General features: G+C 41.0%; 1 protein-coding gene across 1 annotated transcript in view; it reads right to left on the reverse strand.

Annotated features, from left to right (window-relative positions):
* The window catches only part of CD101 (CD101 molecule), a 78,944-nt gene that overhangs the window by 11,698 nt on the left and 41,187 nt on the right, over positions 1-26,059 (reverse strand). The window contains exons 2-8 of the mRNA XM_042782058.1: positions 24,541-24,921; positions 22,813-23,229; positions 16,599-16,985; positions 11,903-12,286; positions 10,065-10,469; positions 6,467-6,877; positions 2,282-2,680 (exon numbers count right to left, since the gene is read on the reverse strand). Coding sequence (XP_042637992.1) covers positions 2,282-2,680; positions 6,467-6,877; positions 10,065-10,469; positions 11,903-12,286; positions 16,599-16,985; positions 22,813-23,229; positions 24,541-24,921 — 2,784 coding nt within the window. The remainder of the gene's footprint in view (positions 1-2,281; positions 2,681-6,466; positions 6,878-10,064; positions 10,470-11,902; positions 12,287-16,598; positions 16,986-22,812; positions 23,230-24,540; positions 24,922-26,059) is intronic.

Here is a 26,059-nt window from a genome sequence, read left to right on the forward strand (position 1 = left end):
ATAAGGAAGACCAAAGAAGAATGATGTATTTGAATTATAGTGTTGGTGAAGAATAGTGAATACATCATGGACTGCCAGAAGAACAAGTAAATCTGTCTTGGAAGAAATGCAGCCAGAATGCTCCTTTAGGAATGAGGATTGCACAACTGCATCTCATGTCATGTACTTTGGACATGTTATCAGGAGGGACCCGTCCCTGCACGAGGGCATCAAGCTTGGTAGAGGGTCAGCAAAAAAGACAAAAACCCTTAATGGGATGAGTCAACACAGTGGGCTCAAGCATGTTAATGACTGTGAGGACGGCACACGACTGGCCAGTGTTTTGTTCTGTTAGATGTAATGTTGCCATGAGTTGGAGTACCTAACGTTGTTACGTTTGACAGCACCTAACAATGGCAACAATGTGGTGCAATTTGACCCTAGGCTTGTCTGACTCCAAACTGTGGCATTTTTCTTCACCCACATTGCCTCTCAAACTACCAGAAAGGAACAGCCAGGGGGAGGAACCTAAATGCTATATTACAGGATGTTCCTTCCCTGGGATTTCTTGACTTTAGTTACTATAAAAGCCCTCATTAGTCAACCTTAGGTCATGGCACAAGGCTTTTGAGCTTCTTCAGTTCTGAAGAATACTCAGAATTGTCCATTTTTAATGTTTTTTTTTTTTTTTTCCCAGAGTTCATCTTTTTAAAACCTTATATCTGTTTTATAAGGACTCCACAAGGATTAGCAGTATATATATGCTGCAAAGTATTCTGTCTGCCTCAGAGATGTGCTGTTTAGTCACAGAATATATACTTTTTAATAGTTATTATCCATTTGTTCTACTGCAAAAGCTGCCAATTCAACAGAGCCTATGAGTTCCAGTGGGAAAATATATATGGAATGTGCTTAAGGGTGTGGGACTTCCTATGATTGTTGGAATGGAAGAAAGGCTGATAACAACAAAAAATTTCTGCCGGGACACTTGGGAGGGCTTAAGAATGGACATGGGAAAAAGACAATGAAGCCTCAGGGATCAGCTCAGATACCTTTGACTTCCATTCTCAAATTGCTGGGGCTGGGATGAAGCTGTTCCTACAGTTGAGAAGTTCCCCTAAGTTCTTGACAGCATAATTGCCTTCCTACAGAGTCTCACCAAAGCTAGCCAATGTCTTAGAAATGTTACCTCTATCAGTCATTTCAATTTTTCTTTCCTGGTGCGGGATGCCAACACAACATCCCACTGAGCTTGACTTTCCCCCCAGACTCTGAGCTTTACAGAGCAGACTCTGTCATATGCATTTTTATACCCTCAGAACCTCCGATGGCCCTTTCCCACGGTAACTTTGAGCTCATGGCTCATCTCTCAACTTCTTCTTGAACCCCACCAGAAAAAAGTGACCAAGAGAATGGTTTGGCTGTGACATCTGCTAACTCACTGATCACCAGGGAAGATTTAGCTTGTCTGCCTGGAACAGTTTTTACTTTCATTAACAAATACTTCATCAGTGCCTACTATGTGTCTGGCACTGTGCTAGGCTGGAAGGGTGCCCTCTTCTCCTTCACAGCCTCCTATACCACATCCCCCTGAAGTTGTGCACTCAGCTAAATAGAATGACCTTCCCACATAGAGAGGGTTACCCTTTGGCCAATGATCTATAAGTAGCTGCCTTCCTGGTGGAAAACCTATTAACAAGTCCCATATGTAAACATTTCCTTCCTTAATGCTTTTCAGTGTGCAATTAGAGGAAGCTTACCAAATGACCATCACCATCAAAAGTTCTGGCAGTTTGCTGAGCACATAGAAAGATAGGAGTTTGAGCATTTATCCACTGAGAAAGGTTTTTGGATTCAGGGAGAATTTGGATGTAGCTGATTTGGGTTCAATCAGATCAAAATGTAAAGTAGCCCTGGTGGTCTCTTTAGTCCTCATTCAAACTCCCATCTCAGATTAGCATTCTGAGAATAGCAGGTCAGCCAAGAGATAAGGGTATCTACTTTACATATTATTTGGTTATTTGAAAGGATATAATGTTGATGTTTTTTTTTTTTTTTCCTTTGGAATGAGAGGGAGGGCGCAAAACATATGACCCTGACATTTAAATGGCTGTGCCAAAACTTCATGCCATGTTCAAATGAGTTACTATTGAGAACAATAACAAAATCATCTTCCTTAGAGAATCTTTAAATTGTCTTCAGCCTGCAGAAGGAATAGAACACAGCTAAGAGGGAAAGCATAAGAGGGGAACCAAAGATTCTCCTGAACCATGGCCCAGGTGGCAGGTTAGATGCTAGTTACCTGAAGGCAGCACCTTGAGCACCAGCTCCTCTGATTTATCTGTTGCTTGCATGACCCACTTGCTTGGGTTTTCAAGTAGCTGCCATTCTGCCACCGTGCACCAGTACTTTCCAGCATCTTTCATCTCTACCCGATGGAGTTTCAGGACGAAGTCTGTAGGGGATGACCGGTAACAGTGCAGGTGCTTTCTCAGCCCCTCTTCACCGTACTCCAGCAAGCCATCATGCTGCAGGTGCACCAGCATTTTACTCTCAGAACTCTCAGAACTGTTCCAGTACCACATGACTGAGAACAGGGAGGTTGAGCTGCCTGAACTCTCCAGGCTGCAGTGGATGGCCACCTCCCCATGCTCAGTAGCATTTCCCGTCCAGGCCACTTTGGAGACACACACCTTATTTCCTAGGAAATAAGATGGCAGTAAGTTAGAAAGAACCCAGACTTTCAGACTGGATATCTCCTCTAGAAAATCTGCTAGTTCTCATTGGGGAGATCCCATCTTATATTCTTTAGACATCAAGTCCTTTCACCTTTTCTTTAATCCTTTGGTCTTTCTTTCATATTTGCCCCCAAAATTCTCTGCTATGAATCAACCCAGCCACTTGTCTTCTCCAATCCTACCTCTGTGGGGCTCTGCCATTGAAAACAACCAATCTACTTCCATAATGATACCGCCTCAGAAACCCAAGGAGGAGTCACTATGAGTTGAATGCAACTCAATGGCACATAAGAACAACAACTGCCCTGCTATTTTTACTTCTTGCTGGCCAACAGTTTCTCCTGTTTCCAAGGGACTGCTCAAAACTTAGGAGCTCTGGTGACGTAGTGCCTAAGGCATTTGACTGCTAACCAGAGGCTGGCGGTTCAAACCCACCAGCCACTCCTCAGAAGGATGGTTGGGCAATCTACTTCCATAGAGATACTGCCTCAGAAACCCAAGGAGGGTCGCTATGAGTCGGATCCAACTCTACGGCAATGTGTTGCGTTGTTTGCATTACTCAAAACTTGCAGCCCTCTCCTGAAGTTGCTTACCCTGGTCCCTTATTCTTAGCAAATTAGGTTCCTCCCATATACACAGATATCATCATCTCGGTATAGACACAGGGAAGGAGGGGGTTCTGGGAGACAGAACATTTTTATACAAGTGTTTGAATATCACTTGAGAGAACTATTTAGTTACTGGATCAGACAAATTTTAAAACAGATTTTGACGTTCACTTTTTTTTTGTTTGTTTTCCTGCTAACCAACAGGTGAGGACTTGGAAGGAAGACCAGAGTAGTTATAAACAAAATAAAGAAATTGTAGAGTGTTAATTTTTTTCAACTCCGTTTCAAACACATTTCTTAATCTATGTTTAAAAAACCAGCTTTCTCTAACCCTGGATTCTTTTTTCGTTATCATCTTTACTCTCCCCTTCTCTTCATAGCAAAGCATGTCAAATATTAGTGTATATGATACTGCCTCTGTTCCCTCACCTCACATTACTCCTTACTTTGTAGTGATCCAGCTTCCAACCCCATCAATATATTCTGGCAAAGTTCCCCAGCAATTTGCTACCCCAAGGGGCCCTCTAGTCTTATTTGTCCTCTCTACGGTTTTCATCACTGACATCCATTTTTTCTTAAAATTTTCTCTTCTTTTGACGTCAGAGAAAATTTCCTCTCAATAATTCTGACCAGTTCTTCTCAGTAGCTCTTCCTGGGACCTCTTCCTCAACTCACTCCTAAGCCAGAGCCAAAAGCAGCCTACACATATATATATATTTTTTTTTTTTTAAAAAGAAAGGTAAAAATCTATATAACAAAATAATTGCCATTTCAACATTTTACATGTTCAACCCAGTGACATTAATTACTTTTAACATATTGTTCAATCACAGGTTTCTTTGGCTTGACCCACTTGGTATTTTAAAAGAATTTGAATTTGTTATGAATGTTCTCAAACAGGAAAATAATACCAAAAAAGATTCTAGACATCTCTTCACATACTAAAAGATCCAACAGCACTGAGACCATATTTCTACATGGGAAGCATGGGCTTGAGTTAAGAGGTGGCTGTTCCCTTGAGAGGGGCAAGCACACACTGCCAAGATTTTGGCTTGGACAACTGGGAGACTGCAATGCCAGTCACACAGATGGAGAATACAGAAGTATGAATGAGCTTTGTGTGGTGGCAGAGATGACAACATGCAATTTGAGACATGCTGAGTTAGAGAGTCATTGGGGCATCCAAATGGAAATGGACAACAGGCAGTTGGGTATAAAGGCCTGTGCTCAGGAGATTGGGGTTAAACATAAAAACAGTTATCATCTTGAAGGGGGTAGCTGAAACCAAGGCAGTGTTTAAGAAGTTCTAAGGAAAGCAGAGAACAAGAAAAATTGGCCCAAGATCTATCCCAAGACCAAAAAACCCAAACCCACTGCCATTGAGTTGATTCAGACTCATAGCAACCCTATAGTGATCCCATAGGACAGAGCAGAACTGTCAGGGTTTCCAAGGTTGTAAATCTTTACAGAAGCAGACTGCATTTTTCTCCTGCAGAGCAGCTGGTGGGTGCAAGCCACTGATCTTTTGGTTAACAGCCCAATGCTTAAACCAGAGTGCCACCAGAGCTCCCTCTATCCCTGAGGAAAACCCACATTTAGAAAGGAGAAGCAGGGCCCTGAAGAATACGGAGGGGCAGGAAGAGAGCCTCATCCCAAGTTATTTGTTTTGTACCTGCTGTTCCCAACAGAAAGGAACTCTGGTGGCATAGTGGGGAAGGCATTTGGCTGCAATGCAGGTTAGCGGTTCAAACCTACCACCAGCTGCTTCATGGGAGGAAGACAGGACAATCTACTTCCGTAAAGATTTACAGCCTTGGAAACCCAATGGTGGTTGCTATGAGTTTGAATTGACTCCATGGCAGTGGGTTTGGCTTCCAATAGAAGGAGCTCTGGTGGTGTAGTCAGTAAGGCATTTGGCTGCTAACCAGAAGGTCAGTGGTTCAAACCTACCACCAGCTGCTTCCCAGGAGGAAGATGGAACAATCTACTTCTGCAAAGATTTACAGCCTTGGAAATCCCATGGGGGTCGCTATGCATCAGAATTGATTTGATGGCAATGAGTTTAGTTTTTGGTTTTGTGCTCTTAACAGACTGAGTTCTTAAAGGGCAAGAACTGCACCTTGTGTATCTTTGCATTCCCAGTGCCTAATATATAGTAAAGGAATCCTGATGGTGCACCAATTAAATGCTCAGCTGCTATACAAAAGGTTGGCAGTTCAAACTCACCAGCAGCTCTGTGGGTGGCAGTCTTCTTCTGTAAATCTTTACAGCCTTGGAAACCCTATGGGGCAGTTCTGTTCTGTCTTACAGGTTTCCTGTGAGTCAGAATCAACTTGACAGCAGTGGGTTTGGTTTTGGTTTTTAATATAAGGTGATGTTCAATTATAATCTTGTTTTTGATGTTACATTGAAAATAGGATTTTAAGTAACAATTTATTTGCATTGTGCTGTTGGATCTTGGCCAGTTCTTGCACCTTCTCTGTGACATTCATTTAATTTTAATCAACACTGGAGGTGACCTAACTAACGCTGAGAAGCCTAATCAACCTGGCTCACACTTAGACAGCGGCATTCTTAGGCCAATGCAAATGGATGGAACTTCTATTACATTTTTAAAGATCTCCTGAGGAAGAGGAGATTCCCTCAGCAAGCCATTCCAACAGTTAACTACTCTTATTTGCCTTATGTTTAGGCAGCCAAATGTGGAAAAGCAATTTCTCCACACATCCCTATAGGGTTGTACAGTTTCTGTTCACAGTGGGAGAAATATGCTTCGTATTACTCTTCCTCTGCCAAATTACAGTAGAGCCCCACTGGAATGACACAGCTTGTTATTACAGAGATCTGGGGATACGATACCCTGGGTAGCTGCTGAGACTAGGCTGCCAGGCTGATAAGCAAACCAATCAAAGGGACCTTGCTCTCATCCCAGCTCTCCCAAACCTCAGATTGATTCACCTTAAGTGACCTCCCCTCCTCCTCTGGTGAGCTACCAGGTCCTGCAGTCATTGTTCAGGTGGACGCTATCCTATGACTCTAGATCATGTTTTCACTACCACATAATCACTCCAAAGAGCAGCTACTCAAGAGAGAATGGCAATCCTACAGAAAGATGTGGGAGAATACACTCACAAAGTTTACCTGTGGGGTTGAGTTTCAGTTCCGTTGGTCCTGACTTCTTTCCTCCAAGCTTGTGCCAAGTGCCGTTAGTCAACAAGAGCCATTCCTCCACAGTGCAGTGGTATCTGCCCTGATCTCCAGCATCCACATTCAGAATGTGCAGCTGAAACAAGTCCTGGGAAACTTTCTCAGTGTGAAATTTTTGTTTTCTCTTTGGGGTGTGAAATTCATCCCCATATTTTATGACATTGGTTTGGTCCATTTCCAGGATCTTCAGCCAGGTTGCACTAGTAGTAATGGGGGAAAAGTACCAAATAATCACTAACTGAAGGTTTCCTGTGGACCGGGACAAGATGCTGCATTCTATCTCAGTGTTGGAGTTGATGGAGATCTCTTGGATTTGACTGCTTGAATTCACGTTTAGCTTGCTCTCTACATGAAAAGAATGGAAACAGCTATTTTTGTTACTTTCTTGAAAATAAAATTTTAAGATAAAAGGCACATTAGAAGTCAACTAGAGCAATACCTTCTACCTCCATTATGTATATGAATTCCCTCTACAGTGCCCCAGTAACTGTTCATTCAGCCTTAGAACAACTCACTGACCAAACAGCCCATCCCATCTTCGGACAGTTCTGCTACTAGAGAATTCTCTCTAATACTGAGAGTTGAATTTGATCTCTCCATAACTTTCATCCATTGGTCATACTCTGCTCTATGTATGTGTCAGGAAGGATACAGAAACCCAATCTCTTTCCTACATGGTAATCCTCCAGTATTTAAGCATGGATATTTTGCCACATTTCATGATTCAAGTTGAGAGAAAGTGGCTCTATGAATGCTTGGTCTGTGCGTTTACTATCCAGAGTACTTTAGATTCACAATTTGCCAAAGTCTAGTCATATCTGCCTTTAAACATGGGAAAACAAAAGGACATTGTATATGGGCTATTAATATTGTATGTCTCTTTGTAACCACTCAACTGTGGGAACATCATATGGATAGAGTCAACTATCTTTTAACTCCAGCAGCTTTTCTGCTTGGTCAGAAAGATGAGTGATAAAACCTGCTTCTAAATCTTATTCTAACTTCTCACATTACTGATTTTATTTTTTGTAACTGCACATTGATATTGTCAGTAGGTCTCTTTACTCTTCCTTCAACAGAGATTTATTAAGCACCTACTATGCTATGTAGCAGAGTATTCCAGGCTTTGTTGATACCTTCCTCAACAGGCTTACAGAAAAGAGAGAAAGACAAGGATAGGAACAGATGTTAGAGATTACAGCACAGTGTCACCTGTGCGGGACAGAGGTATGCAGAAGTGGTTATCAGAGCACATAGAAGAACCACCTAACCTACATATGAAAGGGAGGGGGAACTCCCTGAAGAGGTAACTCTGAACTAAATCTTAAGGGTTAACAGGATTTAGTCTGATAAAGAGGAGATTAAGGAATTCCAGAATAATAATAATAATAAGACTTAACAAAGACTTTGAAAGTGAGAAAGAACATGGGGTTTGAGGAACTACAAGTAATTCAGTGTGATTGGAGCCCAACTTCACAATGAAAAGTAGAAGAGATGATACTAGAAAGATGTAAAGGTATTGGGTTATAAAGGACCTTGCATACTGTGATAGTTAAGCTTGTGTGTCAACTTGGCTGGGCCTGATTGAGTGCCTGGGCAGCTGGATGTAGTTATTTCCCATGGTGAGACTGGTAATTAACTCCATGGTGGAATTTACTGGAGCAGCTGAGTAGGTGCTTTAAGGATGTAGTCTGCTTCCAGTATATAAGAAGCAGCTTTGAGGAAGGTCTCCAGCTTTTTGGCATGCTTAAACCCTGCATATGGCTCAGTCTTCGTTCAGCAGCCTGCCACGCTCTGCTGATCCTGGGACTTTTAATGGACTTGAATCAGTGGCGTGCTGTGTGGTTTGGTAATATCGGGACTGTGCCTTTTCACTCGTCAACCTTGTGTTTGTTAGTCTCAGCAGCCAGCAGCTGTCTGAGTGAAGAGATGGCTCTAGCTTCAGTGGGCCAGGAGCAAGAGGCAGAGCTGAAGCCTAAGGTTGAGAGGCTTTCACCTGGAGGAGTCTGGCACCTGAACTGAGACTTCTGACCTCCAAAATTGTAAGTGAATAAACTCCTGTTTGTTAAAACCATCCTATTTGTGATATTTCTGTTAGAGCTGGACTAGGTAACCAAAACACATACCATGCTATGGGATTTTTGGAAATAAGATGGCCATGGAGGCTGACAGAAAAGGAGTTGTGGATGATTCAGGTTTCCAACTTGGGTCACTGGTGGATGGTGGGGACATAGGGAATAATGGAGGAGCAGTAGATTTTCAAGGATAATAATGATGGGTTTATGTTTTGACATGTTGAGTGAGACATATCCCAGAAGCAGTTGGATATAAGTCTGGACATCAGAAGAGAAGTCTTTATGGGATAATAGATTTAGCAATTGTTAGTATATATAGATAGAATGAGAAGAGAGCAAGTTAAGGATGACACCCAAAGGGACAGTTTTCTTTAAAGAATGAATCAGTGAAGGAAGAGAAGTCTAAGAGGAATGAAAAGGAACCACGCCTTGGGTTTCTGAGGCAATATCACTATGGAAGTAGATTGCCCAACTTTCTTTCTGAGGAGTGGCTGGTGGATTTGAACTGCCAGCTTTCTGGTTAGCAGTCAAGTGCCTTAAGCACTATGCCACAAGACCTCCCATTATCAATTCACAACGTAGATTATATTTGACTATAATCGTGAATTCTCTGACTCTTGGAAATTAAAAATAAAGTAGATAATGTATTCTAATGGAATTTATATTATCCATACCACTAGGAGAACCACTCCAAATGTTTAATAACTGGTAAGGCATAGGCCATGACTAATCAGAAGATATGTCTTACAACAGTAACAGTAACAGCATCTCAGAGGCTACTATGCCACACGTTACCCTTTAGTTGCTGGGTTATGGGAACTTATGCAAAGACAGGAAAGTGACACAGAGCAACAGTTATTAGCCACTGTAAAAGTATTTCAATATTTTAACAACCTGTATAGTCATGGTGCAGTTAAATGCTTTGCTGCTAACTGAAAAGCTGACAGTTTGAACCCACCTAGTGGCTCTCCAGGAGAAAGTCCTGGCAATCTGCTTCCATAAAGACCACAGTGAAGAAGACCCTGTAGGGTTGCTACGAGTTGAAATTGACACAACAGCACTCAGCAACATGGCCATTCTATGCATTTTAACTTAATGTTAGCTAGGATACACTCATCATATAGTACTTACTATATAGTACATACTTGAGGAGAAAGTATTTTATATTTTATTTTTGTAATTTATCCAAAGTGAAGGATGTTAATCAAAAGCCCAGTTGCCGTTGAGTTGATTTCAACTCACAGCAACATGTATGTCAGTGCTCCATAGGGTTTTCAATGGTTGATTTTTTTGGAAGTAGGTCACCAAGACTTTTTAACCAAGGTACATCTGGGTTAACTTGAACCTCCAACCTTTTGCCTAACAGCTGAATACATTAACTATCTGCAGCACCCAGAGATGCCAATCAAAAACAAACAAACAAAGAAAAATGGGGATTGATTTCAAGTGGAGCTTACTTGGTAAAGTAATGGCTATCCTCAGTGGGTGAGAGACAATAGTAGCCTTCACAGGGCTGTTTGTTTGTAGAGAATTTCTGTCATAAACTTCCACTTTACACTGGTAGACTCCTGACTCTTCCTCTGTGGCATCATGGATGAGGAGTTGAGAACGAAACGGAGACTGTGAAACCTTTGTCTTCTTTTGGAACTGGGAGAGGAAATTCCCCCATTCAATGGTACCATTATGGGTGATTTGAATAAGCTGATAAAAGACTTGAGACCTGGCTGGCTGGAACTGCCATGTCACCGTGAGTGGTACCTTGAGATCAGAGTAGTCGGCACTCACTATGCAGGACAGGTCAAAGGTGTCAGTTAATTTCACTTGTGGCTGACGGCTCATCAGACTAACTTGTAAACTTGATTCTGCAAGCAGAAATGCAAGACACAATTTCTAATATGTTTAACACATCAAAGTACAGTACTTTTGAGTTTTCCTACTCACTACCTCTTCACAGTGAACCATGCATTTGTATTCTTGGATTATCATTTATTTTGGGGTAGAAGTTAATTCACAGTACAGTCTGTCCTGAATTCTGACCTCAGTTTTCCAAAGTTGACCCGCTCCTAGGACTGTTCTCAGCAGCGACAACAAATAGGCAGTGTTTCTGCAGTCTGTTGCTTGGACAGCTGCTGCTGAGTGGGTGGAACACACCCCAGCCCCAGTGGTCTGGCTTCCTTCCTTCATCCCCCCTCATGGCTTCAGTATCAGATTCTCTTGCATATGCTACAAGAGACTGCAGTCTCAGGGCTGCAGCTGTCAAAAGCCAGAATGGGGAAGGCTCAGCTACCAAACCTACTTGGCACATCTCTTCTACAAATTGCCTCTGGTTGATAGGACTTGATAGCACTTAACTGTTTGCATGATGACTATGTTGTTGTTATGTGTCATCGAGTCAGACGTGACTCATAGCAACCCCTCCTTGGGTTTCCGAGGCAGTATCAGTACAGAAGTAGATTGCCCAACCTTCCTTCCGAGGAGCAGCTGGTGGGTTTGAACCGCCAACCTTCTGGCTAGCAGTCAAGCGCCTTAGGCACTATGCTACCAGAGCTCCTCACCATGACTATACAAGTTGTTAAAATATTGAAATACTTCCACACTAGCTAATAACCATTGCTCTATGTCCCTTACCTGTCTTTCCATAAGTTCCCATAACCCAGCAACTAAAGGGTAACATGTGGCATAGTAGGTAGCCTCTGAGACCCAGTTACTGTTACTGTTGTAAAATATCTCTTCTGATTAGTCATGGCATGTGCCTTACCAGTTATTAAACATTTAGAGTGGTTCTCCTAGTGGTATGGGTAATATAAATTCCATTAGAATACATTATCTACTTATTTTTAATGTGTTCATGTTTTATTTTCAGCCCTTCAACAGCAAAGTACAAGTGGTCTAAAGATGATCATTCTAAAGATGACCTAGGAGCTCTGGTAGCATAGTGCCTAAAGTGTTTGACTGCTAGCCAGAGGGCTGGTGGTTCAAACCCACTGGCCGCTCCTCAGAAGGAAGGTTGGGCAATCTACTTCCGTAGTGATACTGCCTTGGAAACCCAAGGAGGGGTCATTATGAGCCGGGTCTGACTCGATGGCCCATAACAACAACAACAAAGATGATCTTTCTAAAGACGAATAAACTTCAGAGATTAATTGGCAGACATGGTAGCCACAGACTACCCTGTGTGTTCCTGGGGCATGCATACCATTGGAGAATTCAAGATGACACACAACAAAATCATAATTCCTCTGCTAAATAAGGTGACTGGTATACAAGTTCAGAAAAGGATTTCTTTGACACTTACCTAAAGGTTTTACAGTGACCAAAATCTTCTGAGTCCAGCTCAGATCTCTGGCCTGGTTCTGAGTCTTCTCAGACACTCTGCACTCATAAGTCCCACTGTCAGTGATGGCAGTGGAGGTGATATCCAGCTGGAAGGTAGCCCAGTCCACCTTCTCCAACCTTATGTTGCCATAGTTACTGGTTCCCCCATAGGAGGGACTCAACTGCATGGTGCCATCCCGCCCCATGCCAGCCACGAACTCTGGCTGTGTCTGGTCCAGTGGGAAGTGCCACCAGCTCACTGACAGAGGACTTTCATCTCCGCCAGCCTTGCAGAGGAGGGTTAGCGCTTCTCCTTCCCATACTGCCTGCTGCTTGTTCTTGGTGGACAGGCCCACACTTCTGGCTGTGGGTTAGAGTTGAAAAGAGAAACCTCTCAAGTAAATGAAAAATTTTCTAATATACAGTGAAATCCCATTAATTAGGACTTGACTAGTTTGTGACAAATCAGACCCAGGTATGTCCCTCTGCACCACCCCTAGAAATAGAGACCTGTCCAACACTTAGATAGGGAAAATAAGACAGCAGAAAATAATATCAGGAGAGTCAATTTATACTTAATTTGTAATTTTCACTTATTGTATGTATTTGTTAAATCAACCCTTAAGAACACCTAGTTGGAAAAACATTTGGTATTATTTTGTTACATTAATTAGGGTGGGTGTGTGAACCTAAAAGTAACAAAGCTGTGTTTATTTAAATTTTTAGTTCTTTAGATGTCAGACTGTCACAATTCTAAATGAACTGCCTCTCCCTCCTTGCCTTTCCCTAATAAATCCTAATTAGTATGTATTTTGAACAGGGTAGGGACTTTGTTCATTAGATCTCTGTACTAGTATAACTGTTGTTGTTATGTACAGTCGAGTTGGACCTGACTCATAGCAACCCCTCCTTGGGTTGCTGAGGCAGTATCACTACAGAAGTAGATTGCCCAACCTTCCTTCCGAGGAGTGGCTGGTGGGTTTGAACCACCAGCCTTCTGGTTTGCAGTCAAGTGCCTTAGGCACTACACTACCTGAGGCAATCTACTTCCATAGTGATACTGCCTCAAAAACGCAAGGAGGGGTCACTATGAGTCACATCTGACTTGACTGCAGTGAGTACAAGTATAATACTATCATGAAAAACAATTACTTGAGGGGATATGTTTATATATCATGACAGAACCAATCTTAGTGGATTTTGTAGAAGTTCTGGGATAAATGGTTAACATACTTGGCTGCTAACTGAAAGGTTGGAGGTTCAAGTCCACCTAGGAGTGCCCTGGAGAAAAGCCTGGCCATCTGCTCCCAAAACATCAGTCATTGAAAACTCTATGGAGCACACTTCTACTCTGACACACATGAGATTTCCATGAGTTGGCATGGACTTTGTGGTAACTTGTTTGGTTTTTATTGTGTTGAGAGGACTACACAAATGACACATGTAAAGGGCTTAGTCTGTGGCATAAGGAACGTAGTTAGTAAAGGTTAGCCATTAGCATTAGTATTGAATGATAGGCAGTAGCAAAACCAGAGGTAGTTCAGTGCCAAAAAAAGAAAAACAAAACAGAGCTAGTATAAGAAATCTAAAGAGGATCTATATGAATTTGCCTATTGTTTTTCCATGCTAGGGAAGGAGTTCAGTCTTCAACTGTTTTATACATCAAAACAAACTCCAAACTCACTGCCGTCAAGTTGGATCTGACTCATAGTGACCCCTCCTTGGGTTTCTGAGGCGGTATCACTATGGAAGTAGATTGCCCAACCTTCCTTCTGAGGAGTGGCTGGCAGTCAAATGCCTTAGGCACTATGCCACTAGAGCTCCCGTTTTATACATACATATATATAAATTACAAAGGCAGAATGGAGTTAAATGTCCTCAAATAGGTTAAAAAAATTGAGCAAAATCCCTTTCCAATTTTCAGATTGCAAAGGCATGATTATATTTTTAAAAATTAAGATAAAAATAGGCTCACATTACTGAAGTTCAGACATTAGAGGAAAAATTATTACTCATAGTCTCACCATGTTAACATAACCACTCTGTTTAGTCTCAACTAACGTCTTTTTTTTTTTTATAATGAGGTTTTCTTAGTTCATTGTGGTCATTACTGCCTCTTGGTAAAAAGTAATAAACTTACCAAGTGTGTGCAAATTATACTTTCACAAAGGTAGTTAGTACCACCTTCTGTTACAACATCCATAAAATATTGAAATGACAAAATGCTGCTCATACTTCAAGTATAGGAGCTCTGGTGGCATAGTGTCTAAGGCATTTGACTGCTAATTAGAAGGCTGGCAGTTCAAACCCATCAGTCACTCTGTGGAAGGAAGATCGGGCAATCTACTTCCTTAAAGATTTACCACCTTGGAAACCCAAAGGGGGTCTCTATGAGTTAGAATCGACTCAATGGCAGTGAGTTTGGTTTTTTGGTTTACTTCAAGTAATGGTTTGACATTTAAAACAGAATCCTAAACAGGATGCACAATAAATTTGCTAGCAGCTTTTCCTATTTTTACATATTAGGGCTTGTTTGGATTCCAGCCTACTAAAAGAACTATTTTGAACTTTGGAAGACAATCCTACTGATAGGCTTATGACCTGTGCACCATGAGAAACACCTCTAGATCCCATTAGCACAAATTCCTATGTATTGTGTTTAAGAAAATTTTCAGATCTGTTCCAGGAGTGATTGAGATTCATTGAAGCAGAGATGTAGCTTTGTGTAAATATGTAAACCTACCCACATAGTTTTTCCTGAATCCTAGAAAGCTGAACCAAATGTTTACTGTGAAATCTAACACCAACACACTTCCTAGCCTGCCACTCTAGGCCAATACTTGTGTCTTCATTCTTGGCAATGGAGTGACAGAGATGAACCTGAAAGGGAAATTGATCTTCAGAGATACCTCCAGTAAGCAAACACAAGAAGAAATTCTTTCCTTTTAGTTTAGTTTTTCTTTTTTGCTTTTAGGCAACCCCCCCCCCCCAAAAAAAAAGAAAATCTTTATAGATATTGAATTTAACACCCAGCCCATAGAATCCTAATTATTCATTGTAAGTTTGTGTGGTGGTTAAATTTGTGTGTCAACTTGGCTGGGCCTGGTTGAGTGGCTGGGCATCTGAATGTAGTTATTCCCCATCGTGAGACTGGTAATTAACTCCATGGTGGAATTGGAGCAGCTGAGTAGCTGCTTTGGGTATGTGGTCCACTTCCTGTATATAAGAAATAGCTTTGGAAATGGTCTCTAGTTTATGGCACGCTTGAATTCTGCATGTGGCTGTGTCATTATTCAGTAGCCTGCTATGCTCTGCCAACCTTGGGACTTTCAATGGACTTGAATTAATGGCCTGCCATGTGGTTTGATAACATCGGGACTGTGCCTTTTTACTTGTCAACCTTGGGCTTGTCAGTCTCAGCAGCCTGCAGCTGAGTGAAGAAAAGCCTCCAGCTGCAGTGGGCCGGGAGCAGGAGGCAGAGCTGAAGCTCAAGGTTGAGGGGCTTTTACCCAGTCCCTAGAGCCTGGCACTTTGAATTTGGGCTTAAAGCCTCCAAACTGTAAGAGAATAAACTCCTGTTTGTTAAGGCCATCCCATTTATGGTATATTACTGTCAGAGTGGCACTAGGTAACCAGAACATTTTGTTTTCTGCCCACATGAAAAGCACTATTATTTGAATGTATTCATGGTTAGCCAACCTTAATCAACTAAAGGGGCTTTCACATTTCCCTGCATATAGAAGCCCAGAACCATTTTGGACAGGCATCTCACCACATCCCAGCAAAATGCAGAGAATAGAGTCTACCCATTATCATTTATCTCTTAATTTCATACTCTGAGTCATACTTTGATGAAGAATTATGAGTAAGTATTCTCATATTAGGATAGGATAATAGAGGTTTAACAAAAGGTAATTGAAAGATACCAGCCCAATCTCGAAGGGGTAATGTGATGTTTATTCCCCAGAAGTGTGACAAAGTATATATATATAGCTCTTTCTCTTAACCTACACATATATACACACAAAGGAAGACAAAACCTTTCATTAACAAAAGAGACAGAAGGTTTCATTAATATAGTTGCTCTCTGCTTTAAGAAAAACTCAATGTATAAAACTTAGAAAATAACAACAAATATATAGAATCAAAGATTTTAAGACAGCAAGAAGCAGCTTCCAAAACCCCAAACCCACTGCTATGGAGTCGATTCTGACTCATAGCAACCCTGTCGGGCAGGGTAGAACTGCCCCATAGGGTTTTCAAGGCTGTAAATCTTCACAGAAGCAGACTTCCTCATCTTTCTCTCACAGAGCAGCTGGTGGGTTTAAACCTCTGACTGTTTGGTTAGCAGCTGAATGCCTTAACCACTGTACTATGAGGGCTACTTAAGAAGGGGTTTAGGGGCCATCTAATTGTGTGCCCACCATTTTATAGATAAAGAAACAGATTTAGAGTGGGCCTATGATGACAGCCAGTTAATGGCTTAGGAATAGGACACAGGCCTCCAGACTGTGAGCTTGAATACTTTCTTTTTTAATCCACTTCACCTTAAATGTGATCTGATGAACACTTAACAATTCAGGAAGACCTTCACTGTGTCCAGGAAGTCATTCTGTACTGACACGGGAGGGGATCTGCAAGCTGCCCAGTGCATATCTGGTCCAGGCTTCACATACCTGCAGGTTTCCTCAGTTGCACATGGCTGTCTGGTGACTGCTTCCTCTGTAGCACCTGCCAAGAGCCCATCTGAGCTCTTTCCACCTCCGCCACTACACATTTGTAAGTGCCTTCATCCTCTGGGCCCACAGAGAAGATCTTGAGAGAGAAAGCCTTGGCGCTTAACTTTGAAACCTGCAGCTGTCCTTGGCTCATTCTTTCTTTGTAGTCCTTCTTCAGGCCCAGTACCCCACCAGCATCAATGCTGGCAATTTCAATATCATTAAAGAACCAAGTGCCCTGAAGCTGGGGGTCCCGGCCACTTCCCACCACCAGGCACACCAGTTCTAAGGGTTTTCCTTCAGCAAATGTGCTCTCAGCTGTCATGGTGACTTGAAAATCTCTCACTGGGAAACAAAAACACGGGAGGCAGTTAGAGGGGATACTCCATGTGTCTTTCCAGTAACAGAGAGGATACCACAGGGGATCACATTTCATGTGGGAATAGAATTGAGTTCTGATGTGGCAGGCTGATGTATGCAAGCTGAACAGATATGGGAAGGCAAATAGGACTACACTTATTAATATATATAGGTTTGACAGAGGATATTTCTACATATTTGTATGTGCTGCAAATATATCCGTATTGTTGTTGTTGTTATGTGCCATTGAGTTGACCCCAACTCATAGCGACCCCTCCTTGGGTTTCCAAGGTGGTATCACTATGGAAGTAAATTGCCCAACCTTCCTTCCGAGCAGTGGCTGGTGGGTTTGAACTGCCAGCCTTCTGGTTAGCAGTCAAGTGCCTTAGGTACTATGCTACTAGAGCTCCTATCTGTGTAATAGAGCGAAAAACAGTACAAAGTTACGAAGACTTCTCGGCCTTAACCAAACACCTTGAGGAAATGAGATGCTGGGCCTGGGGCCTCAGGAGCATAGTCTTGGGGGACATAAAGATTAATTGCATAACATAGTCTACAAAGACAATTCTACATCCTACTTTGGTGAGTAGTGACTAGGGTCTTAAAAGCTTGTGAGTAGCCATCTAAGGTGCAGCTATTGGTCTCTCTCCATCCAGAGCAAAGAGGAGTGGAGAAAATCAAAGAATCAAGGAAATAATTAGTTCAAAGGTCTAATGGATCAAATGAACCACAGCCTCCAATAACCTGAGATCAGAACTAGATGGTACCCAGCTACCACTACTGACCATTCCGATTGGGATCACAATACAATGTCCTGAATAGAGTGGGAGAAAAATGTGGAACAATAGTCAGAATCATAAAAAAGACCAGGATCACTGGTCTGACAGAAACTGGTTGAACCCTCAAGAAGAGGACTCTTAGACACCCTTCAAGCCTGAAACTAAACTCACCTCTGTGGATCAACCTTCAGCCAAAATATAGATAGGCCTATAAGAGGAACAGTAACACCAGGGAGGTATGGACTCCTTAGAACAATGAACCACACAAAACCAAAAGGGCAGCATTTGCCAGGGACAAAGTTCAGAAAACCAGAAGGGACACAAAAGAAGGATGAATGGAAACAGTAAACACAAGGAGGAAGTGGGAAGAGTGCTATTATATTGTGGGGATTGCAAAGAATATTACGAAACAAAATATCTGATTTGTTGAATGGAAAACTAATTTGCTTTCTGAACGTTTCACCCAAATCATAATAAAGAGTTAAAATAAAATGCTGCTACTCTCAGCACTCTCATTCCCCTTTCCTGTTTTATTTTTCTCCATATTGCTTATCAACATGTGACTTACTATGTATTATTCTTATTTTATTGTTTGTTATTTGTCTCCTCTTTTAGAATTTAAGCTCTCTCAGGGCAAGAATTTTAGTGTGTTTATTCATGGTTGTATCTCCAGTTAATAAATGTTTATTCAAAGAATGAAAAGGAAAAATGCAGAGTCAAAAATGCCCCTAGTTATTCCTTAAATCACCCAGAAAGAACAGAGTATGTTGCTTTCTGAATGCAACCCTATTAAGCAATGTATTTGTTTAAAGACCTCTTTACAGTGTTAAAAAAGCAAAGACGCTCCTTTGAGGACTAAGATGCACTTGACCCAAGCCATGGTATTTTCAGTGACTTCACATGGATGTGAAAGCTGAACAATGAGTAAGGCAGACCAAAATTGATACATTTGAATTACGGTGTTGGGGAGGAATATTTAATATACCTTGGACTGCTTGGAAGAAGGACAGCTAGTATGCTCTTTAGAAGCAAGGATAGCGAGACTTTGTCTTATGTACTTTGGACATGTTATCAGAAGGGATAAGTCCCTGGAGAAGGATATTATGGTAGGTAGAGGATCAGTGTAAAAGAGGAAGACCCTCTATAAGATGGATTGACACAAAGGCTACAACGAGTTCAAACATGATAACGATTGTAAGGATGGCATTGGACCAGGCAATATTTCATTCTGTTGTACATAAGGTCACTATGGCTCAGGACCAACTCCAGAGCACCTAACATGGCAATGTGTAAAGTATGTGTAAAGTATATAGTGACGCATTTTTTTCCTTTTTTGTGGTATATATCATTTTATTTTATTTCTTTTTACTGTATTGCATATATAGATTTCAAAATATATTTTATTGTGGTTTAGGCGAAAGTTTTCAAAGCAAATTAGTTTCCTATTCAGCAATTTATACACAGATTGTTCCATGATATTGATTGGTATCACCACCATGTGTCAGCAGCATTTCCACCTTGGGTTCCCATTTCCATTTGACCAGTTTTCCTACCTACTTAACATTGTTTTTTGGGCAAATGCTGTCCTTTGGTCTCATATAGTTGATTTTTCTTAAGTTCTGCAGTTTTTAATTTAAAATTATATAAAATACTTTCTACTATGTTGAATTGCTTAACCATGATTTCTTACACTTTTTTGGCTGAGAATATTCAGTGGAACTTTCCTAAGTTAAAAGTATGTGTCCTCATAGTATGAACTCTAAAAGAGTATGCATAAGGTACAAGTGAATACATAGAATTTCTGTCCAAATAGTTGGATAATAATGATGCCTCTCTTATGGATGGGAGCTCTGGTGGTGTAGTGCCTAAGGCATTTGACTGCTATTCAGAAGGCTGGTGGTTCAAATCCACCAGCCACTCCTCGAAAGGATGATTGGGCAATCTACTTCCATAGAGATACAGCCTCAGAAACCCAAGGAGGGGTCGCTATGAGTCGGAACTGACTCAGCGGCGGTGAGTTCAGTTTGGTTTCTATCATGGATTAACAGTTTTGGATTTTAGCATAGTGCCTAAGGCACTTGACTGCTAACCAGAAGGCTGGCGGTTCAAACCCACCAGCCACTCCTCGGAAGGAAGGTTGGGCAATCTACTTCCGTAGTGATACTGCCTTGGCAACCCAAGGAGGGGTCGCTATGAGTCGGGTCCGACTCGATGGCACATAACAACAACAACAACAATAACAGTGTAGTGTAATTCAAAGTAAATGATTCTTGAGCCCTGTCTGGGGAACTGAGGTGTATACTTTTTCATAATGTTATGATAGTCAAAGAGCCAAAGTATTATTCTGGCTGCTAATAAGATGACAAATCAATTCTTAAAAAGTGAAAGAAATCACTAATTTTTTTTCCTATTAGTAAGTTACTCAATTTTTTTATTATTATTATTTGAGTGGTTGATTTTTGTCTCATCATAAGTTAATTTGCTGATTTGATCAAAATCTTGAAATTACAAGTGAGCTTTTATACAAAAATGATAAATAGTCCTTGACTTACAATGGAGTTCCATTCCAACAATTCTGTCATAAATTGTTTTTGATGTAATTCAAATACTTATTTTTTTTTCCTTTTGTTTTCATTTGAAAACACAGTAATGTTTGGAACAGTAAATCATAAAATTGAACATCTGCAAGTGAACATCTGAGAATGATAACATCAGCAAATTATGTGCTATAACATTGTATGCAGTGTGTATGACTAATGAAAAGATACATAGGAAAAAAAGGATGGTCACAAGTGCAGTTCATCATAACTCAAACACATCGTAAGTTGGGGACTACCTGTACACCAAAATATAAACCAATAAAACATGATTTAAGAAATTTTTTAAAAGGACATTAGGAAACTCCATAGGACTCACTGAGTGTAACTTGGCCACTTGAGGCCAACAGGACAATTTTTAACAGAACAGAATACTCTTTAAAAAGAAAGAAAAGTTCCATGATCCACCACATGTACGCTTTTAGCAATTCCTTCCTACTAGACCGAAGCCTATGTAGAAACATTAGGAATCACAGTCTAGTACTTTCTGCTTATTCTGATGAAAATGTCAATAAACTGTGAAGAGTGACATCATTCCAAGTTGGAAAAGACGTCAGGTGGGAGGAAGTTCCAGCATGGATACAGATAATACTTCATGGTAGATACTTGAGCTCTTTTGAGGCCCAAGTGTCACTGCAGTGAGTGGGCTTTGCAGGGAGATAGATTGGGCTTTGACTGTCAGCTTCTCTTCTCACCAGCTGGGTGAGCTTAGGCAGAGCATCTAGCACATCTGAGGTTCAGGTTCCTCATTTCAAGAAGTAGGGGAGTTAACAACTGAGGAATGGATAACCAAACTTTGGTACATTCACACAATGGAATACTATGCAACGCTAAAGAATAATGTAGAATCTGCAGAACACCGCATAACGTGGATGAACTTGGAGGACATTATGCTGAGCGAAATAAGTCAGTCACAAAAGGACAAATATTGTATTAGTCCGTTATTGTAAAAGTTAAGGAAATGTTTATATATTGGAGGACATTTTCTTTGTTGGTTACCAGGGGTGGGAGGGAAGGGGAGGGAATGCTGTTAGATAGATAAAGATAAATATTGATTTGGGTGAAGAGAAGGGCAATGTACCAAATGTGAGTGACCAATATGGCAGCATTGAGGATGAGAAAGACAGAGAGAGTTACATGGGCAGTACAAACAACAAATATGAACCCCTTTGTAAATACAATACTGAGTTGTTAATGAAAGCAAATATGGGTATAGGGACGGATAGATGGGTGAACAAGCTAAACAATTATGTATGTCTAAATGGAGAGTGTATCCAAGATCATATACAGGGTTGCCAGAAAATGGGCCTCTCGAAGAGTATGAAGGGATGGACACTGGGAGGAGGTAACTATGGGGAGGAAGTGGGAGGGGAGCTGCTGCATTGTAAATTTTGGTCAATGACATGAGACAAAGTATATGTGAACTGCTGTATGAAAAGTGAATTTACTCTGTAAATCTTCACCCAAATCCTAATAAAAAAAAAAAAAAAAAGAAGAAGTAGGGGAGTTGACTAGTCACCTCACAGGGTAGCTGTACTAGACAATACATACTTTTATCAAAATACTTACACAGAGCCCGTCAGAATGGTAACAAAACTTAGGTCAATGACTGGCTTGTAGAATCAATCTAATAATTTATTATAATAGATTTGGTCCCATATAACCACCACCCATCTGTCAGTTTATTGCACGGAAGTAGCTTGTGTGTTGCTATGATGCTGAAAGCTATACCACTGGTATTTCAAATACCAGCAGGGTCACCCATGGTGGAAAGGTTTCAGCAGAGCTTCGTGACTAAGACACACTAGAAAGAAAGGTCTAATGATTTATTTCTGAAAATCAGTCAATGAAAACCCTATGGAGCACAATAGAATACTATCGATATAGTGTTGGAATATGAACCCTCTAGGTTGGAAGGCACTCAGAATACACAGTGGCTGCAGCAATGAACTTGAGCATTCAGCAGTCATGAAGACATGCAGGACCAGGCAATGTTTCATTCCATTGTGAATGGGGTCACTATGAGTTGGATCTAACTCAAGGACAACTAGCAACAACAACATTCTGTATAAAACCTCTCATGAACAAAGACAAAACTGAAGGCTTTTTTTTTCAGTTATAGTTCCTAAATGGCAAAAACAAAATTTACTTAAACTTTATAGACAGTTTTTTTAGAGATCAGGAAAAAAAAAAAAAAGATATCTCATAAATACCTAGTCCAAAACCAAACCAAACTCACTGCCGTTGAGACGGATCCAACTCATAGTGATCCCTCCTTGGGTTTCTGAGGTGGTATCACTAGAGAAGTAGCTTGCCCAACCATCCTTCCAAGGACTGGCTGGTGGGTTTGAACCACCAGCTTCTGGTTAATAGTAAAATGCCTTAGGCACTACACAACCACAGTGTATTAATGAATTTCCCAAGAAGATAAATTACCTTCAGGCTGGACCTTCAGGGTTGTTTGATCTGTTTGCTTTTTAGTGATAAAAGTCCAGGTTTCATCTGGATCCTGAATCCATTCAATTGCCTCACAGAACAGCTGGCCTTGATCTGAGGGCTTCAGTCTCCCTATGGACAGTCTGAAGGTGGTGACCCCAAGCTTGTCAAGCCGCACTTCACCTGCTATAAACCTCTCTGTGTAGGAGGGTCCAGGGATCAACATGAAATCTCTGGAGAGGGAAATAATCTTGGTGGCTTGACTTCTTCCTCCCTCCTGTATCACGTACCAGGTGACAGAGAGGTGGGTATGTTGAGCTGTGGCTTTGAATGCCTCACAGATAAGTTCTAATGGCTCACCTTCCTCCTTATTCAGAGTCTGGGAACTCATGATGGCAGATAGAGTATCTGGAATAACTGGAAACAAAGGAATGATGTTAATATGACCTGCACAGCACTTAGCAGACTAACCTCCTTAAGTGAAGATGGAGCCCTGGCCAGCTGTAAAGCATATACTTTGAGTTGATTTCCCAGTAGCCATATGCTTTCCCTATCACCAATAGAATCACTGACATCTGTGTACAGTCTATGGCAACTTGGCAAAGCTAATGGCTCAATGAAGTATTGACCCTGAATTTGCTTCATTAGCATATAGTGTAACCAATTTAGTTAATCAGACAGTATTTAAAAGTGAAAAGCACTGGGAGCTAGAAGACATAGATTCCCATCCTAAATCTGTCCCTACTGGACTATGTGAACTTGGGTAAGTCACTTAACATTCCTGGGTCTTCACTTGCTCCTTTATAAAATAAAGTTCTGAAATAATCTGTTTTGATTTATGATTTGTAGCCAAAATGCAATCCTTACCAAAGTTTTGGAAACCATCCTATTACTCTACCATTCTCTCCTTCTTCCTCCAGTGAAATTGCAGAGCCTAAGCTTATGTTATAGCAATGCTTCAAATTAGTCAATGAACTTTTATTAAGGACCTACTCAGTGTTTGCTGAGGAACTGAGATAAACTTTCTGTTCCCAAGGAGCTCAGGGTCCTCAGGAGAGGGGCATATAAATAGCCAGTTACCACATAACTGGGTAAGTGTTAATAATAGCAGTATTAATGGAACATCAAGAGGAAACAAATGTGGGAATACCGTCCAAAGCAGTCAGAACAAGTTCCACAGAAGATGTAATATCTGAACTGGGTTCTGAAGTACATGTAGGAGGTTGGTATTCTGACCAAGGAGTGACAGATATTCCAGGCAAAGGGACAGAATGACTTTTGCAAGGACTGTGGCCCTCTCCACATAAGTAAATATGCTAGAGCATGGTTGTTTGTAAATAATCAGTTCCACGTTAATGACTAAGATATCAATACCAGGTCTCTTATGTCAATGTTCAGTCCCCAAGAAGACACATAACATGGGGAGAACTCTCAAAGCTTTGTCTAGTACTGTTGTTATCAAACTATAGATGGCTGTGGACAAGGTATTGGAAGACTACACACTATCTAAATTTTCATGGCAAAGATGATTAGTTAAAATGATATGACAATTTTAGAAAATACGAGATACCTATTTATGGCAATTCCCCCAATTATCCACAGGGATATATAGGTTCTTTTGCCAAAGCAAATGGAACAATACAGAGTCATGCCACATTGCAAGGCATTGTGATGGTGGGGACCCTAGCTTCTCAGGGGCTCATTAGCAGAAAAAGGCAAACAGCTTACCGGTTAGATTTGTCTTTGCACTGTAACTTCCAAAGTATTTTCCATCAGTGTTAGGTGTGTGACACTCATATTCGCCAGCATCCGCCATCTTAAGTTTTGAGATGTGCAAAAAGACTGAGTTGCCCTGGACCCTCTCCACATAGATTTCCCGGCTTCGCACCCGCCGTGTATATAATGCATAGGAGAAGCTTCCATCCTTGGTGCTAACAATCTGGACTTCCTGTTCTGGGGCTGTCGGCAGGTAAATAGACCACTGGAAGTGCTGCTCAGAAGGGCCCTGGTGGCCAGTTACATTACAGCCAATGCTGACAGGGTAACCTTCAGCTCTAAACAGTGGTCCTTTCTGAACTGTTACTTCTCTCTGGCCAATGCTGAGCTTAGCTTGCAAGTAGGAGAAAGAAAGGGGAGTAACAATAGATTAGCGTCTAGTTCCCAATGTACCACATTATGTAGTGCCTTGTATTACAATTCTGGTAAATGAGATAGCAGGTTATTAGCTATAATCAACTCAAATGTTTGACCTCTTCTTCAGGCTGAGCAGCAGTAGAATGTCTGGATGAGATAATTGTTGTTTTATAATTTCAACTTTCATAGTAGTCTCTAATCTTTTAAGGGGGGGGGGGAAGCCTAGCTTTATCAGTGTAACGTGGCCACTTCCGTAAAATATGCCTGCTTATCTTAAAATGGGTGTCCTTATTATAAAGTAAATTCAGTGCATGATAGTTGACCTTTTGTAGGATTTTAAAATTCTGGGAAAATTCAGCATATTCTTCCTCAAGCCTCAAATTCTAAGATACCTATGAAGCTGTTCCTACCAAAATGGTTGCTAGAGAGGCAGTCAATGGCTCTGCCCATGTACCATGATTTTTCTTGGTTGGAATTATTTGTGGCTTTTGGCCAAGTGTGATGCAAGACTTGTTAAAATTAGCATCTGAAGAGATAGCAGTCATTTCCTTTTCATACAGTGGAGGTTGGGGTTTTTGTTTTATAATTTTTTGAAGAGTTACTATAGCTTTACTAAAAAGCTTCATAATAGATTTCTGTAAAATCCAAAGAATCTGGGATCAGAATCTATTTTAGTTTTTCTCTTACCAAAATTTTCACTTGGGACCAAAATAGAAGGTTGTCTGTTGGAACAAATCTCAATTATTAGGTCTAAAGGAGAAAACATGATTAATAGGCAACATTTCATTTGACATACACATTTTTAAAATCAAAACTATAGTTTACTATTATGATTACAATTAAAGGCTAGTTTATTTTATGTTACATAAAGAACAAAGAGTAAGAGAGATGCCACAGGGTAAGCTAGAATTTTCACTAGGGGACTGGTTCTTTTGCCTAGTAGAAAGAGAAGACAGGGTTGAAAGACACACGAAGGATTCAACAGGGAGTGATTGCTGGTGCTACAGAATGAACAGAGTATCTGCTGAATTTTGTAACTCCACAAGGACAATCAGTAAGAAGATAAAGGTGAAAAATACTAAACAAAAAAACCATTGCTGTTGAGTTGATTTCA

This window comes from Orycteropus afer, unplaced genomic scaffold, assembly GCF_000298275.1.
Source record: "Orycteropus afer afer isolate SDZICR_OR568_19922 unplaced genomic scaffold, OryAfe1.0 scaffold00010, whole genome shotgun sequence".
NCBI classification, from domain to species: domain Eukaryota; kingdom Metazoa; phylum Chordata; class Mammalia; order Tubulidentata; family Orycteropodidae; genus Orycteropus; species Orycteropus afer.